Source organism: Paramormyrops kingsleyae, chromosome 21, assembly GCF_048594095.1.
Source record: "Paramormyrops kingsleyae isolate MSU_618 chromosome 21, PKINGS_0.4, whole genome shotgun sequence".
NCBI classification, from domain to species: domain Eukaryota; kingdom Metazoa; phylum Chordata; class Actinopteri; order Osteoglossiformes; family Mormyridae; genus Paramormyrops; species Paramormyrops kingsleyae.
In genome coordinates, this window is record NC_132817.1 from 13,888,983 (window position 1) to 13,905,701 (window position 16,719).

Consider the following 16,719-nt stretch of genomic DNA (forward strand, 5'->3'; position numbering starts at 1 on the left):
GAATCTGGTGTCTCTTCCAGATGTTATGATGCTGTGGATGAACTTCAATGCATTTTGGGGATACTTTGTACTAATATTGTCCCAATGTAAATATTCATGGATCAAAAACCGCTCTTGATTTTGCTCCTATATCAGTTCATAGTAGTTTAGGGCTTTTATGCATGTCATTCTCATTTCTCGACCCATATAAGTTTTACCAGGAATGCTTGAGTTCCAAGATTTTGGCCGAGGTATAAGTCGAAAAAAATACAACAGACCCGTTCGAGTAGGTTAAGAGGTTCCACTGTATAGGCAAAAACCTCACCCTTTACTGTCTCATATTTGTTTAGCTCTGTCCTCTGTCACAACACTTCTATTATATTCTTCACAGTTTCATTGCTGTTTTTAGTGAAACAGTGCCATCTAGTGCCGCTGGATATGTCCAACTATATCACTGTACCTTTAATGTTGTTCACTATAATTTTTTAACCATACTGCAATAAAATGCCACTCTCCTGTTCTTATGTCATTCTTACTGCCCAAGTGGTTTTGTAGAGCGTTTGAGAAGGTTATTCTCACTGTGGCCCTCAGGGGACATTAGTACACAGTATAATCTGACAGTTGCACTCTCTGTACTGCTAAGGTTTTTACAGTTGTGTCCAAACTAGCATGAAAGCTCTCCTTAATATCCAAAGTATTATCTCCTTACAAACCAAAGCACCAGAAAATCCAGAGTGTGTTCCGGCCTGCCCAGTGACCCCAGCATCGAGGGCGTAAGCTGTGCTGAAGCTGTATCATTTCGAGGGAATGCAGATGAAAGTTTTGATACTAATAAATTGTCTTTTTTGACAGTGTGGTTGAACGCATTGCAGACATTGATTAGACATATCGATTTCAGGCAATTGGATGATGAAGGACACCCCACCCACAGGGCGAGAGCAGTGTGATGGAAAACTTGGTCACGGCTGATTCAGAAAGAAACTGTAACTGTGTTTATGTACCATCAGATACACACTCTGTGTCACTGTAGACTGCACTGCACAGTAATACACAGCTGTGTCCAAAATACTGTCACTGATGGAGAGTTTGGTCAGGTGTTCTGTTCTGTCAACATCCATTGAGAATCTGAATGAATCTGAATCACATCCCGAAATGAGAAGTTCAGGAGCCTTGTTTGAATGCTGTACATAGCAGTACATAGACATGAAGTTTGTAATATTATGGCTGCATGTCAATACAGCTTTGTCTTCCTCAGATGAACTAATCAAAGGCATCTGATAAACTCTATCTAAAAAGAAAATATACCTCCTCTTAAGCAATAAATAATAACTAATAAAACTGGAAATGTAATATTTATATTCCCTTGGTGTGTTTCTTGGTGTGTTTTTGTGAGATGGAGAATAAGATTGCCCTGAAGTGTTTGAAATTCATTTGTTTGGTCAAAATGTGTATCGTTTACTTTTCCGTTGCGTTTCATTGAAATTTGTAGTTAAATACCACCCTCTAGTGGTGATAAATTAGATTTTTTTGCGTTATTTAGCGTAAATAACTTTTGATGCACTGTGTGTTGCTTATTTCTAAAAAAAAAAAGATTTCTCAAAAGTTCAGAAATTATATATATACATGGCATGTCATAAGCAATTAAATATACTATTAAATGAAGATGTACCAATAGATGGAGGGCTTTGCTTTCCAGCTCAGCTTTACTTGGCCATAACCTTTTGGATGGCCCCTCACCTGGGACCTTTTTCCTTTGGGAGACCCTATCAGGGGCTATTGTCCCCGAAAGCACAGCCCCTGGGGTCACGGAGGCACGCAAACCTCTCCACCACGATAAGGTGGCAATCCAAGGAGAGGTTTTTGATTAAATGTAAAATAATAATTCTATGTGCCTGCAGTTATTTAGCCAAGTGAGAAGCTGTGCTGAGTCAGTCGGATTTCACATTTTCTATTTAAAGAATGGTGAAAGCAGTAATTGGATGAGAAAAAAGACAAATGTACATACTCAAACAAAATCTTATTTGTGATATAATCAGGTTTCTGAACATTTCTAACAGTGTAAATATGATTTCGGGAGTAATTACAATTACTTTAATCTCCTGCTCCTTGCTTTTCACACATGCAGTGAGGTTTTTGTACAGCGTCAGTGAGTTTCCTGTCACTGTGGGCCTCAGAGCACAGTAGTACACTGCAGAGTCTGTCACTTCTGCAGAGGAGAGCTCCAGATCTACACGCTTGTTGTCCTTGTTAGGTTCAGCAGACAATCGAAAAACTGGATGATTTGTTTTAGGGCTGTATTCAGTAACACTGATGAGGAATTCTGGTGCTGATCTGGGATACTGACGATACCATTGTATGTAGTCACCTGAGCTACTATAATTGCAGGAGAGTGTGATATTTTCACCCTCTACAGCGTACATTTTTTTGGTGAATGAAGTTGTTGTATCTGTTGAAAAGAAGATTTGGGTTGATGTACTTCTTCAGTTGTCATGATTAAGCAAGTATATTTTAAAGGATAAATTGCAATAATTTTATAAAATACAGCTGTGAACTATTCCTTTAATTCAATGCAAACTGTTGCAAATATGGTAATTTAAACATGTTTCTTGACAAAAAAAAAATTAGAAAGGTATATAATTTATTATATAAAGTATATAAAGGTATACAAAATTAGAAATTAATGCAGTATGTCACTTACCCATAAGTGCTGCAAAGAGAAGAAATGAACAGAGTAACATCATGGCAGATGGAGAGAGACAGACTGAACTGAATACTCTGCTACCAAGGTCGGGTCTAACAGGAAACTCCTCTACTGCCCCAAAACAACACGCTTGTTCCACTGTGACACAGCTTGTTTCACCCTGACAGCCCTCCCTCTCTCTCTCACGTTTTATTATCAGTTTGATGCAAAAAATGTAATGTCTTTAAACAGATGAGACAAAGGATCAAACACCAGGAGAGACTAAAATAACAAAGGTAACAGAGTATTACAAATAAACATGGAATAAAACAAAGGAACCATAATGAAAACACCATATGACTAACAGGTCTACAAGAATAATGAAATAATAATTTATAAAAGTGGTTGACCACTCACCAGCCTGGAACCAACAACAATAAAGGGGAGTGTGAATGGCGGACGCCAGTGGCCTGTACTACGAAGCGGGGTTATTGGCTTATTGGGGTAACTTGTCAGATTTAAGGTAGTCTGGGCAAAATGTAAGTGAACGAATATGAAGTCCATTTAAACTGTGGTACCTTAAATCCGACAAGTTACCCCGATAAGCCAGTAACCCCACTTCGTAGTACAGGCCACAGGTCAGCCCATTAAGTCACATAGCAGTCTAGGGAATAAAAGAACACATTAAGATCCAAGGACACTTGGGGTGACCAGAGACATCTGCAGGCCAACAGGGGAACTGACATAATGAAAAGGAGGTAGGGCAGAGGCTGATCCTGACAGTATGAGATGGTAAGGGGTTAATGATTGAGGGTCATTTCGGCCATCGGAGAATGACATGTAGGGATGATCATCGAGAATAGCTTCTGCCTCACAAAAGGTTCCACCAGACATTCCCAGACACCTCCACAACTGCCCTTACATTAGCATAAGTGCTAATGAAGCTGTTCTTCTCCATTAAAAGCAGTCTAATTTTATTAATGCATATGTGTGGAGTTTAAGTCAAGGGAGGTGATGCTATGATTATACAATTCCTTGGTAAGACCCCACCTAGAATATTGTGTGCAAGTTTGGTCACCATATCTTAAAAAGGACATTGCTGCCTTGGAAAGAGCTCAACGTAGGGCTACAAGAATGATTCCTGATGTTAGAGGAATGTCTTATGAAGAGAGATTAGCTGAGCTGAATCTGTTTAAACTCGAGCAAAGGAGACTAAGGGGGGACATGATCCAAGTCTATAAGATTCTAACAGGTCTGGATGCTGTTCAGCCAAATGGCTATTTCAATATTAGTTTAAATACTAGAACTCGTGGCCATAGGTGGAAATTATCGGGAGAACATTTTAAAATGGATTTGAGAAAGCACTTCTTTACACAGCATGTAGTTAGAGTATGGAATAGTCTTCCTGTTAGTGTAGCGCAAGCTAAAATCCTGGGTTCCTTTAAATCAGAGCTAGATAAGATTTTAATTCTGAGCTATTCATTAAGTTCTCCCCAAACGAGCTTGATTGGCCTCCTCTCGTTTGTAAATTTCTTATGTTTTCATGTTCTTCTTATGTCATCTGTGATGCCAACATGACAAATATAGTGACTCACGTCAGTATCTCCTGACTGCTCTGCCACAGAACCACCTAAATAGGGCATTCCCTACTCTATATACGCCATACGCATGTCGCAATTTGGGGGTGAAGTCTCATTTGCCCATGACAGCTACAGTTACACTGTCCATATGCACAGCAAGACCTCCCTTTCTCTCTGAGATCGGATCAATTCTGTTTAATTTCCACAATATTTCTATAGAACTGACAGAATTTACTGCAGCAGTAATATGTTGCCATTTGACACACATTTTATAATTTGTTATGCCAATGCTTAGGCCCCGAAATATAACATTTTTTGGTGACTCCACCACCAACTGGAGGACCAACTGGAGGACCTCCAGCTTGCCCTGTTCAAAATTCCATTTCTTTGTTCATTTACCTTCACACTGTATATGCAAAGTTTTATAAAACAGGCCCCAGGTGTTTTTGTAGAGGGTGTGAGAAGGTTATTCTCACTGTGGGCCTCAGAGCACAGTAATACACAGCAGAGTCTGACAGCTGCACATTCTGTACTGTTAAAGGTACAGTTTTAGCAGTTGTGTTCAGACTGGCATGAAATCTCTCCTTGTAGCCTGGTGCAGTATCATCTCCATATCTACTCCGTCTCAGAAGGTATTTGGGAGACTCATTGGAATATTGGATGTACCAGAAGAGATATGGGTCTGTGAAGGTGGTTTCATATCCACAATTGAAAGTGACTGATCCTCCATCATATGCAATTATATCTCCTCTGGACTGAAACACCTGATCATCAGCTCTGCATTCTGGAGAAAACAGAATTAAGTCAATGATTAAATGAAACAAGAATCATACCAACTTGATATGCATATAAGGATAGAAATGTATCATACCAAAGAAACATGGAGCAAACACAAAAATCCACAAATGTTGTGCCATAAATGCAAGTTGACGCATCTTATAATTGAAACTGTTTTCTTGTTGTTTCCAGTTTGAATACCCAAATCTCTCTGCAGTGTGAGGCTTTCAGCACGGGATTATCTAACATGTTTTAAACAGAAGAATGGCTGTCTGTACTGCAATGCTGCCCCCACCTGTAATTTTATGCAACAACATTCTATGATCTCAATTACATTTACTCAGGTTGTTTGCTCCATTTATGTGTAATGGGAGAATATTTAAAAATATAAATAAATGGATATACACTTTATTGCCAAAAGCATTGGGACACCTGCATTTACACACACATATAAGCTTTAATGACATCCCATAGACATCCCCATCCCTCAGGTTTTTGTACAGTGTCAGTGAGCTTCCTGTCACTGTGGGCCTCAGAGCACAGTAATACACTGCAGAGTCTGAGAGCTGCACATCCTGTACTGTTAAAGGTGCAGTTTTCAAATTTTTGTCCAGAATGGCATGAAATTTGTCCTTTAAATCTGGAGGCTTTTCAACAGCTCTCTGCAGGAGCTTGGGAGAATCATTGGGATATTGTATGTACCAGAAGAGAAAATGGTTTGGATATGTTGTTTTATATGTACAATTCAAAGTGACTGATGCTCCTTCATACACAATCACATCTGCTGTTGATTGATTCACTGCATCTTCAGCTCTGCATTCTGGAAAATAAAAATGTCAATGATCAAATAAATCAGGAATCAGAATAAATTCATGAACAGATCAGTAGGAGAAGGAATCTTACCAAATAAGCATGCAGCGAAGAGAAGAAAAATCCACAGATCTTCTGCCATAACTGAGGTGTAAAGACATAAACATATGGACCTATGTTCACTAAGGATGAGGTAAACAGCCTGTCTGGTTGTTGTTTCCACTCTCTGGACCCAAATCTCTCTGCAGTGTCAGGCCATAAGGAGGTGCTTATATGACAGTGTTTTAACCAGAAGAATGATTGTTTGTGCTGCAATGTCTCCCCCACCAGGCAGTTTGTGAAACAGCATTCTAGGCTTATAGCTACATTTCCTCAGTTTGTTTTATATTTTGCTTTTCGTTTAAATGTAACATGAAAGGAGAATATTTCAAAATCCTGCAAAACAAATGGATATATTCTTGCTTGAATATCTATAGTAAAAGTATGAATATCTATAGTAAAATGTCTACAAAATTTCCCTGCCTTCACAGGGCCCTTGAAGTTACATATACATACATTTTTCGAAAGATTCAAGAGTTTATTTGCATTGTGCACAGAAAATGGTCAGTCCCAGTATGCAATGAATATCTGACTTTGTCGTTCTGCTAAACACAAATTAAAACAAAACACAAATAAGAAGCATTTCTTTATGTTGCTCATTTATTAAAAACTTGACTTTTATACATTTCATTGTATATGTTTCAGTTTTATCACTGTTTATCAGGTGTGTGGTTGTTGGGACACCAGAAGCACAGATAAGCTACTGAAATAGCCATGTAAAAGTTATAGGAAGTGCCAAGACAAAATGATTATTTGCTATACTGATGACTAATCATATGAGTGATTAAATCATATGAGTAATTAAAATGACTTTTTAACCTCCTGCTACTTGCTTGTAACAGATGCATCCATGTAACATACCTCAGTACAAAACATCAGCTACTCGTGAAATCAAATTACTATAAAATGCTGACAGATCAAGTAAAATATTCAATGTAAATGTCATGATTAATCTGTTATAATAAAGGTAATTAAATGCATCCACACTATGAGTGAGTTAGAGTCTTTCTGATTGTTGTTTCAGTGTCTGTACACAAATCTCTCCCCCATCCTTAAGTAGGTTTCTATATGAAACTGTTGGCCTTGATCCTACAATGTCGCCCCCTCCTGGGAATCTGTGTAAGAACATGAATGAGGCCAATGGCAAACAGATCCAGTGGGAAGTGTCATACTACTGATGGTATCAGTAACATAATCACAGCCCTCAGAGAACTGCATGTTATTCCATTAACTGTCAGTGTTCTTTCATTGTTATTTGGGCATTTTGAAGGGGTTTAGAAGCTCGTTACTTGGATGTTAAAAGAAAGACTCTACATTAGGGTGGTGCAAATTTTGGAAGTTTGGAAATATCATCTTCGCCCACCCTACTTTTGTTCGTATATATGAAAAAAAAATTCAGGCAAAATATTAGGTTAATTGGTGACTATTTACTGGTAGCTCAGCTGCATTGAAATTTTGCAGATTTCGGTTTATATTGGTTTTTATACTAATTTCGTAACTGACCACTGTGACCAACCAGTAACCTGCTGAACATCTTTCGCATATCAATAATCCTTCAAAAACAGAATTTTGGCTGACGATACTATATCAAGATCAGTGCAAGACATCAAGGACAGTACCATCGATTTCGCAAATAGATATCTGACAGAGAGTCTGGCAAGGGATGACTACAGGGAGTTCTTGGAGTTGGTTGTAATTTTTCTTGGATCTGTACCAGTGAGAGGAGTCCGATTCACGGCACCTGGAGCCACACACCACACTCGCTGGCTGTCGAAAGTAATTTACAGTCTCAAGATTTGGATGTTTCGAGGCCAGTTCCAGTTGACAAAGAGTGAGGAGAAGGGTCTGCAAGATGTGTGCGTGTTTGCAGCACGTGTGTACCTGAAGGCATGGATTACAGCTCCTCTAGCAGCAAGTGCACCATACAATGACTTTATGCTACTGAAATCACTTCTTAGCTATTCCATGATTAATCCAGAGATATCAAAGGCTGCATCACTCAAGTTTGGTAATCACTTATGGTACTTGTCGCCTGAACTGGTTGGTTTATCTTTTTTTGACAGAACAGTACCTTCAGAAACCAAGAAACAGATGGTAAACGCCATAAGAAATGCGGCTGATGTTGAATTGGATGAGCAGGGTCATACCAAACGAATAGAAGTCGATCTAAAGACGTTCTCTGAAAAGAAATTTGAAGAATTCATCTCACCAAATTCCATAACCCTTTTTCAACAGATGGAGCTTCCGCATGCCTTTCTCGACATTGACCCAGACTTGTGGGAGTTACAGGAGGATTACAAGCAAGCGGCAGAGACAGTTCATGCCATAAGTGTGGTGAACGATCATGCTGAACGTGGGGTAGCTCTTGCTCAAGAACTCATTGGGATTGTGACCAAAGACGAATCACAGCTTCAGTTCTTATTGCAGATGGTACAACAGCATAGGGAGGCCTATCCCGACAGCAAGAAAAAGACATTATCAAGACTGAATACTGCATAGGTACTATTAGGTAGTCCTTCGACAAAGTAGAAACTAGAGAAAGGTACTGACTTTGATTCCTTTTCACAACTGCATGTATTTGAAAGTACTGTTTTAATTAAACTACCATGTTCCTCACTATAAAATACTTAAAATAGCTTGAAATATTTTGCGTTTTGGAGATTTTTTTACATAAAATGCCGTTTTTGTAAACTTTGAGGCCAATGAGCTACCTTTAAATATAAAACTAAGAGGCTCAAACTTTTTTTCTAATGTTTCTAGATAAGAAGGAATAGTTTTAGAAGGGGCGACCGTTAAAATTCAAATATTTTATTTTTTCTCATTGCTGATGCACCACCCTACTCTACATATAGGAGTTACAAAAAGAAAAGGTTATTTTATGAGAAGTCAGTGTTTCTCTCACATGGAGGATAGTTGGTGCTGCTGCTGTCTGTCTTTCTCTCCATGTGACAGCTGGGGCCATCATGCCTCTGCACTCTGTGACATTAGGAATGAAGCTCTGAGCAGAAACATGAATTATATTCACAGGCAGAATGGGGGACAGGAAATACCTGCACAACCTGCCAGCAATATTTGGTGTTGCGGTAAACCTCAGTGTTTTTCATTTGGCCCATTGAAGTACATTGTGTGTAAGCAGATGAAGCAGGTTTTTGTATGAGCTCTAGCATGAATGCATCACTGTGGTCTGCAGAGCACAGTAATAGACAGCACTGTCTCCTAGATAAGCTTCTGAAATGGATAAAGAGACTATTCCTGATGACAGAGAAGGTGCTGGATGTGCTGAGTGTGAAAAGTTACACTCTCCATGTATAAAACAAGCATTTGGTGTTGTTTTATATTTAAAAAAATCTCAAATAAACATTTACCTATGTTGTTTGTTTGTTTTTCTGTGTACTCATTTCATTTTTGTCTGGCCCACATTTTGATTCGGAATATCTATCAAAATTAATAAGATGCTAATGACAGTCAGCTTCACTCACGCTCTGAAAGCCAATAAATCATGTTTCTATAGCAGCAGAGACTGCAGTAACAGCAGATTCTTCAATATATCAGCTATCAGCTCCTCTGACTGATGTAACCACAATAACCAGCTTTATACCTGAACATCTGCTGCTCTGGAACTGATCCCAGATTGTGGGAAGGAAGCTACTTCTGATGCCCACTGAGAGGAAGTTCTTGTTGTATGAGTTTTTGTACAGCGTTGCAGTAACTTTTGATCACTGTGCATCCCTCAGAGCACAGTAGTAGATGGCTGTATCTGCTATGGTAGGACTCTCAATGGTGAGCTGGGTGGAATCCCTGGATGTAGTAGATTTGAATCGTTTATCTGGGATGTTCTCATAAGTATATGACCTGGCACCTTTATGGAGTAGGTACTGTGGTGCCTGATTAGAGTGCTGTCTGTACCAGTAAAGATAAATATTTTCACTGGTTGCTCTGTAACTGCAGCTCAATGTCACTGATTCTCCTTCTTTACTGGAAACTTCTTGTTCATCTGGACTGATATCATCACCTGCAGTTAATCCTAAAAGGAGAAAACATTAATAATATCAATAAAAAAATAGCATAATGTAGGAATAAAGTTTACTATATCGGTAATGACATTTGATTTCCTATATCACAAACACTGAGGCCTTTTAGGACGGTTACCTGTGGTGATGGTTATAATAACTAAGATAAATGACTTCTCCATGTAGCACAGAAATCAGCCCTGCTGTTCACTCTGCTCTGTTGAGTCTGAGTTGACTTGTTGATGTAATGAGATTAAACATGTCACATGACTTCCCTCACAGGTATAAACCCCCACTATTGGCTGTCTGTACTGTTTGTTATTACATAGTGCTTCTAACACACTGAGTCACTCCTGATTCTCAGAGAAGCTATAACTGTTTTTGTACCTTCAGACACACGCTCTGTGTTGCTGTGGGCCTCACAGCACAGTAATACACAGCTGTGTCTTCTGCCCTGCTCTCATTGATGGAGAGGTTGGCTTGAAGTTCTGTTCTGTTCACATCCATTGAGAATGTAATGTTACAATAGAGGTTTAGCAAATCCCTGAAGGAGAAGTTCAGGAACCTTGCTTGTAATATCATGGCTGCATGTTAGTACAGCTTTGTCTCCCTTGGGTGAGTCAAAGGAGGCTGATCAACTTTAACTGCATTCACTCCCACTGCAACCCAAAGGAAATGTATACCTCTACTTATGGAATGAATAACATTTTTACATGGGAAATACATGTACGGAGCAGTGCATTCCTCAGTAGTATTACTAATATATACATGTTATCAGCTACTGGAGAGTTTCACCACATAAGATTACACTTCAGACAGTCTATCACTGTGGCTGTTCACTTCAATATCTGACATGTATTACTGAAAATATGATATTTCTCTCCCCACTCTGGATGTGTTTGAAAACATTTATGAACAGCTCCCTCTAGTGTCTAATGTTTATGTAGCTCATTTTCCTGCAAAAAGGCTAAGTATTCTAAAGTTTGTTCCTCATCACTTAGAATTGTCCAAATAAGTGAGAATCTAGTTACTTATGCTATATTCTCTGTGCTGTAAAAGATCGATCTGCTGGATGGATTTAATAAGAAACATGAGCATGTCACATGCAGATAAAATATAAACAATTAACAAAACAACTTCATTCGCAATTGCTTTTTTATGGCAGTGTGAAATTTCGTATGAAATTATGTGTGGAGTTTAACCAACAAACGTTTTGCATCCCTCATGCATAAAGGTCCCAGAAAGCAACACATGAAAGTGGCCAGGAGGTACAAAAGTTCCGTGTTGAGACAGCGCAGGACCTTGTAAACCGGGACCAGGAACTTACAGTGGATATAGAAAATGTACAAACCCCTGTTAAAATGCCAGGTTTTTGTGATATCACAAAATGAGACCACAATAAATTATTTCAAAACGTTTCCCACCTTTAATGTCACCTGTAACCTGTACAGTTCAATAGAAATCAACCACATCTGTTTGGGGGAATAATAAAAAAAATAAAAACAGCTGGTTGATTTAGTGTACATTCCCTTAAACTAATACTTTGTTGTAGCACCTTTTGAATTCATTACAGCATTCAGTCATTTGTGGATGCACATCTGCCATCAATCAGATTCGCTCTGATTAACTAACATATTGGGGATGTGGGTCAGTAACCCTGATGTTAATCTTGCATGCAGAGGGACCAGGAGGTCCTGGTGGTGTGTAAATGTGGGTCATTATACTGTACTAATTTGTTTATACTATAGATGTTGGGAGTTATATAGAGTATGTGAGCGGAGGGGAGCAGGAGCGAGTGTGGAACGGCTACAAGTCTACTCCTGCTGCATGTTATCTAGGATGGGAAAAGTCGCTCGGTGTTCTCTAAATGTTTTTAATGTTCTGCTTATGGTCATTTAATTGTATTATTAGGTTCTTGATAAGATCTTGATAAGACTTTGTGTAACTCTTGCTCCAATAGTGCTCACACTTTTAACTGGACATTCACTGGAAGCTTAGCAGTGCTGCTCTTGTGCTGCTCTTATTAGATCAACACCTCACCACCACATATATATTTAATGTACTGTTTGCCTCATTTGTACATCACTTTGGACAAAAGTGTCTGCTAAATGAAAGTCAATGTAAATCCTTAGATCCACATGACTTTTTTACATTTTATTTATTTCTCTCCACACTTGGAAGTATATATGGCAATATTATTCTATATTTTATTCTCTAGGAAAAACACAGACTGTATCATCTGCAGCTTCCTGCTCTGTTTACCTCAGTATCTCAGCCATCAGCTCCTCTGACTGATGTAACCACAATAACCAGCTTTATACCTGAACATCTGCTGCTCTGGAACTGATCCCAGATTGTGGGAAGGAAGCTACTTCTGATGCCCACTGAGAGGAAGTTTTTGTCAGTTGAGTTTTTGTACAGCGTGTCAGTAAGTTTAGATCACTGTGCCACCATCAGAGCACAGTAGTAGATGGCTGTGTCTGCTATGGTAAGACTGTCAATGGTGAGTTGTGTCGAGTCCTTGGATATGATGCATTTAAATCTGGTGTTGATAGTTTCCTCATAGCTACTGTATCCCCCGGCACCTTTAAGCAGTAGGTACTGTGGTGCCTGATTAGAGTGCTGTCTGTACCAGTACAGGATAATATTTTCACTGCTTGCTCTGTAGTTGCAGCTCAATGTCACTGATTCTCCTTCTTTACTGGAAACTTCTTCTTTATCAGGTCTGATGTCATCACCTGCAGTTAAGCCTATAGAAAAAAAGGAATAAATCAAAATAAACATAATAGTGCAACAAAGAAATTTACTGAACCCATAATACTATTTATTTTTATATATTTATGCCTTTTAAAATAGTTACCTGTGGTGATGGTTATGATAACTAAGATGTATGACTTCTCCATGTTTAACTAGTGATAACAGTTATGAACTCTGGTTTTCAGTCTGGTCTGTTGAGTTCTGCTCCTTGATTTGTTGTTTTAATGAAAGTACACGTCACATGACCTCCCTCTCAGGAATAAACCCTCCCAATTGGGTGAATACATTGCATGTCTGTTTCATGCATGTATTTACCACATAATTACCATTTTACTTTACAAACCCCATGACGAATCAGATAACTGTAATTTCTGTTCTGTCAAAGGTACAGTTTTTAAGTCTGTATTCACACTGGCAATAAATCTCTCTTTAAATTTCAGACCACTGTTGCCATCTCCATATCCATAGAATACCCACAACAAAGGGTATTCTATTCTATTCTATTTTATTCTATTATATTCTAAATAACTTAATATTACATGACAGCGAGAGATGTGCTGGACTCTCTTAGACTGATCACACTTTGGGTTTCCATCCACTAATCTCAACTCCTTTCACTCTGGTTCAACATGGAATATTTACAAATTAAAATCAAACCAAAGGAAAACACCCTCTGAGTCTCCTAGAATATGATGCTTATTCACTCCCCAGCACAAACACTGCCCACATTCAGTCATATTCCCATTAATTGCCCTTAACCACAGCTGACCTCTTTTATCATGGTGGCTAATTACCAACAACTAGTGATGGGCAGATTAAGCCTCATGAAAACATGAGATGTCACTCTCATTGTGTTGCTCTATCAATACATTAAGCAGCGACATCTAGTGGACTGCAGACATTATAGCATGCAGGCATGATGAAAAGGACACCACCTCATTGAATTACATGCAGCCAGATATGCAGACACTGTTACAAATGTTCACTTTACTATGAATTTTAATGTTAACCAAAAGTAAGCTAAGTAATACCTAGACATGGTGCATATATTTGAATATCCTAGATGCTGTGGAATACATGTGGTTTCGTGACCTGTCCACTGCCACCTTTTCTTGGTAAAAACCATTGGATGAATCTTTTTCTAACTATGCAATGCCATTATATACCTGATGAAACAGAATTTTATTTTAGCCAGCTGGTGAAATGTATCATGGGGAACTCGGTGAAATATATTTCGTAGGGCAATTTAGTCCATGCGGCGTTTTTTCGAGATGCGGGAAGAGTGTGTATGGTGGGTTTGCAATAATAATATTTTTGTTATATTGCAGTATTTTCATTCAATGAAGTTAATTGTAGGCGAATCCCCTCCCCTAGGTAAATTTATTTAAGAATTTATTTAAGAATTTAACTGCATCACCTAGCCCTATTATAAGACAATGACACATGAAGGACAACTACCATTGCCTAGGTTAAAGATTTTAAAGCTATGGTTTGAGAAATTTTGCTGACCAAGTGGAATTCATTGTGTTGTACGACATGAGGAGGCTTCAAGTTCGAACCAAGAAAGTGCGAATGCGTTCGTGGACAAATTTGTGTACTTCATGGAACACAAAGGCTACGTCTCTCATCAAGTCTTCAATTATGATGAGACTTGGTTATTTTGGAAGAAAATGACCAAAATGGCGTATCACTCAGGAGGAGAAGGCACTGCCTGGACATAAGCCAATGAAGGACAGGCTTACACTTTTATTCTGCAGTAATGCAAGTGGTGACTGCAAGATTAAGCCTCTTCTTGTCTACCACTCTGAGACTTGAGCTAATGTGTTGAAGGGTAAACTCCCTGTAATGTGGATAGCTAATAGCAAGGCGTGGGAAATACGCATTTCGTTTATGGAGTGGTTGACGGAAGTGTTTGCCCCAAGTGTCAAGAAATATCTGCCACTTAAGTGTCTTCTGGTTATGGATAATGCTCCTGCTCATCCACCAGACTCAGAGGAAGACCTGGATATTGAGTATGACTTTATAAAAGTCAAATTCCTTCCGCCCAATACGACTCCACTGCTGCAACCCATGGACCAACAGGTCATTTCAAAATTTTAAAAACTGTATATGAAGGAGTTACAATGAGGTCTCTTATCGCACCTTGCAGTCAGCCTGGAAGAAACTTTGGCCAAGTAGTGTGCCAGAGAGACTACGAGGTAGTGATGAGCAAATGAAGCTTCATGAACCATTTGCTGTATTTTTTGACCCCACTAGATGGTGCTCTTGGCTTGCTTGCTTTGATCCCTTTTTTGAACAGACAGCACCATCTAGTGGAGTCAAAAAATACATCAAATGGTTCATAAGTATAATTTTGCCCATCACTACTTCGAGGGCTTTGAGGCAGAGTCTGAGGTTCAAGTCGTTCATGACATCGTGTCCATGGGCAAGAGTATGGGGTTGGAGCTCGACAATGCTGACATGGAGGAGCTGGTAGACGACCATAGAGAAGAACTCACCACAGAAGAGCTTGTGCAGTTGCAAAGTGAGCAAGTCAAGACCATACAGGAGGAGCATTCATCAGAGGAAGAGGAAAATAGGGAGAAAATTACTAGTGCTGAGATAAGAGAGGTTTGTACTAAATGGACTGCGGTGCAAGAATTTATTGAAAAGCATCACCCTAACAAAGTTGTGGCCAATAGGGCAACTAACATTTTGAATGGCAATGCCATGTCCCACTTCATTAAAATTCTGCAGAATTAAGTTCGTGAGCCGAGGTATGACTGTACCAGCCACTTTGTAGGAGAGCGGGCACTTTATATTCAATTTAAATAAAACAGTGGTTCTAGAGCTGCCAACTTTGTCAGCTGGCTGGAGTGATATTTTCTGTTCGAGACTAGTCTGCACACATTTACATGAGTTTTATTACCTTGTAAATAGTCTGTATGGTTTGCTGACTGCCCCAACATGTTTGATGTAACTAATTTTATGTTTCTAATGCAATTATATAGATTTGAGGTAAGATTGCTTGCGTGAACATTAGAGTCTGGAAGCCTGATTGTCACGCAAGATACATGAGAGTTGGCAACCCTGTGGTTCTCAAATGTTTTTCACCGTGCACCACCATTATGACTAACGCTTACATACACTGATTCATATGGTTTGAGAACCACTGAAAAAAATGTTATGTATGTGAACATCAGGCTACTAAGTTTATTGTTAGTGAATATAAAAGAGTAACACAATGTAAAACATCTGGGTCTGGCAACTAACTTGCAAATAGCATTTACCTTATTGGATGCACATCATTTGAAAATCTTCCCATACAGGGGAACTTTTCCTCTTCCTGATAGGCACCATTACTCAACACTGAAGTCAAACCACCATTGAAACCATCTCGACTCAGCAATGCCGTGCAAGAGCACCTGAAATTTTGCTTCCTTATATTCAAATCAACACCTGAATTGTGTCAATTACGTAATGCAAACTTTGGCTGCCCTTGATTTTGAAACAATACACACTTTGATATGGTGCTTCATCAGGACATTGGTACCATATGGATCATCACTACTGTCAACATTCTCCCAGTTGGTTACTTAGCTTGTTAGATCAGTTTATTCATTAACCAATGCTACTCTGCTTTGAAAACTTTGCTTTGAAAACCACTACAATGATAAATGATTCACAGTTTGAATATCTAGGTGTACTGTAAAGCAAGCTTCCAAAATGATAAAGCAATTCATTACAGTATACAGTGTAGTTAATGTTGCACTTGGTTTTTGTACAGTGTCAGTGAGTTTCCTGTCACTGTGGGCCTCAGAGCACAGTAATACACAGCAGAGTCTGACAGCTGCACATTCTGTACTGTTAAAGGTGCAGTTTTTAATTTTTTGTCCAGAATGGCATAAAATCTTTCCTTTAGATTGGGAGCATGTTCAACAGCTCTCAGCGGGTACTTGGGAGAATCATTGGGATATTGGATGTACCAGAAGAGGGATGGGCTTGTAAATATTGTTTCATATCTGCAGTTTAGTGTTACCGATGCTCC

General features: G+C 39.0%; 1 protein-coding gene and 1 gene segment (V, D, J or C); both read right to left on the reverse strand.

Moving 5' to 3' along the window:
- Positions 1-1,752: 1,752 nt before the first annotated feature.
- Positions 1,753-10,153, reverse strand: LOC140581440 (uncharacterized). Its single transcript, XM_072704011.1, has 6 exons — positions 10,075-10,153; positions 9,646-9,949; positions 8,828-8,901; positions 2,678-2,791; positions 2,070-2,425; positions 1,753-1,776 (listed from the first exon to the last, which is right to left on the reverse strand). The coding sequence occupies exons 1-6, from the start codon at positions 10,115-10,117 to the stop codon at positions 1,753-1,755; spliced, it is 915 nt and encodes a 304-aa protein (XP_072560112.1). The 5' UTR covers positions 10,118-10,153.
- A 2,221-nt stretch (positions 10,154-12,374) lies between these two features.
- Positions 12,375-12,838, reverse strand: LOC140581441 (T-cell receptor alpha chain V region RL-5-like). The segment is given in 2 exon segments: positions 12,375-12,685; positions 12,796-12,838. Coding segments are annotated over 2 exon segments (354 nt in total).
- Positions 12,839-16,719: the final 3,881 nt, after the last annotated feature.

Bases quoted from the DNA above. Each gene is read 5' to 3' on its own strand.
- LOC140581440 (XM_072704011.1), bottom strand. From the start codon at position 10,117: ATGGAGAAGTCATTTATCTTAGTTATTATAACCATCACCACAG. The intron at 2,792-8,827 runs GTGAGAGAAACA...GTTTTGGGGCAG, and splicing joins CAGCACCAACTATCCTCCAT to TAGAGGAGTTTCCTGTTAGA. The intron at 2,426-2,677 runs GTAAGTGACATA...TCTTTTCAACAG, and splicing joins TCTCTTTGCAGCACTTATGG to ATACAACAACTTCATTCACC.